The sequence below is a fragment of the Colobus angolensis genome, unplaced genomic scaffold (assembly GCF_000951035.1).
Source record: "Colobus angolensis palliatus isolate OR3802 unplaced genomic scaffold, Cang.pa_1.0 Scaffold128, whole genome shotgun sequence".
NCBI classification, from domain to species: Eukaryota; Metazoa; Chordata; class Mammalia; order Primates; family Cercopithecidae; genus Colobus; species Colobus angolensis.
Genome location: NW_012114030.1, coordinates 1,756,129 through 1,757,559, shown reverse-complemented (window position 1 = coordinate 1,757,559; position 1,431 = coordinate 1,756,129). Strand labels below are relative to the sequence as shown.

The window sequence follows — 1,431 nt, the reverse complement described above, 5'->3', positions numbered from 1 at the left end:
TGGATCAGGGCACGGTAGAAGCAGGTGGTCTGGGGATACAGGGCCAGCACGAGCTGCTCCTTCTGGAACAAGGCCTCGGGGTCCGTCTCTGGGTTGGCCTTCCACTGGGGCAGCGGGATGACACGGCGCCGGCTCAGGGTGTGTCTCCTGGGAGAAGAGGGGCTTATATCAACATGTGGCCAGGTGGGGATGCTCCTTCCCAGCCGTTAGGCTGCCCCCAGGCTCCGTGCCCTGCCCTGGCCTAGACACTCACTCTTTGCCTTCTTCATCGATGTCGTCTACCTCATACCTGTGGACAAAAGGAGGAAAACGTGGATGCAGCCAGGGGTGCAGTCCCTGTCGGGGAGTGAGGCTGGGGGAGGACCTGGTGCTCTTTGCACAGTTGGCCTCTGGGGAGCACCCTCTGGGGAGCTTTTCTCCTGCTGTGCAGACCGGAAGCAGAGCGGCAGCCCAGGCAAGTTCGGTGACCAGAGAGCAGCCCCGGGGCTGGTGTCACTCACTTGTTGGTGGCATGGCTGTAACTGACCACCTCGGCCAGGATCCACTGCTCATCCCCATCCACGGCCTTCACCCGGGCAGCCACCTTGTCTCCAGGTCTGGCCACGTAGTCCCCTGAGGTGGGGATGGCCCCACATAGGGGTGGGGGCCTGTGAGCAGAACAAAGGGTCAGTCCCAGCCCCTGGGTACCAGCCCCTCCCTCACAGCTGCTGCCCTCACTTGTCACCGGGCTTCCCGATCCACAGGGGCAGGGTCATGGCCGACTGCTGCAGCAGGGTCATCAGCACCCCTCTGCGCATGGTCTTCCGGGGCGGCTCCGAGTCATTGTAGAGACCTGCGATCTTGGCAGCTGTGGGAAGGAAGGGAGGCCTGAGGCCCCAGGGACAGGTGCTGGCCCTGACTCCCCAGCATGCTGCACTGAGCTGTTGGAGGACCGCCTGAGAGCACCCAGTTCCTGAGTGAGCCCGAGGGCCCAGCAGGACTGTGACCCCATCGGCCACGTGTCAACACCTATAGGGGCTGCTGCGCTGAACCACAGTTGAGTGAGAGGGCAGCACAGCGCGTACCCAGGGGGAGGAAGCAGAAGACAGAAAGCGGTTTCCGAGGTGCTGTTCAGGGTGTGTTTGCTGATCTGAATGCTGGTTACAGAAGTGTGTTCAGTTAGTGAATATTTCATTGAACTCTGCACTTATGTGTACTTTTCTCCTATTAATATACGTTGTAATTCAATAGAAAGTTAAAAAAAATGGCCGGGCGCGGTGGCTCAAGCCTGTAATCCCAGCACTTTGGGAGGCCGCGACGGGCGGATCACGAGGTCAGGCGATCGAGACCATCCTGGCTAACACGGTGAAACCCCGTCTCTACTAAAAAATACAAAAAACTAGCTGGGCGCAGTGGCCCAAGCCTGTAATCCCAGCACTTTGGGCGGCCGAG

At 60.0% G+C, this 1,431-nt stretch overlaps 1 protein-coding gene across 1 annotated transcript in view; it reads right to left on the bottom strand.

Annotated features, from left to right (window-relative positions):
• Nucleotides 1–1,431, bottom strand: part of LOC105505632 (SAGA-associated factor 29 homolog) — a 116,505-nt gene that overhangs the window by 70,112 nt on the left and 44,962 nt on the right. Inside the window, exons 6-9 of the mRNA XM_011933508.1 lie at nucleotides 773–847; nucleotides 501–561; nucleotides 254–289; nucleotides 75–147 (exon numbers count right to left, since the gene is read on the bottom strand). Coding sequence (XP_011788898.1) covers nucleotides 75–147; nucleotides 254–289; nucleotides 501–561; nucleotides 773–847 — 245 coding nt within the window. The remainder of the gene's footprint in view (nucleotides 1–74; nucleotides 148–253; nucleotides 290–500; nucleotides 562–772; nucleotides 848–1,431) is intronic.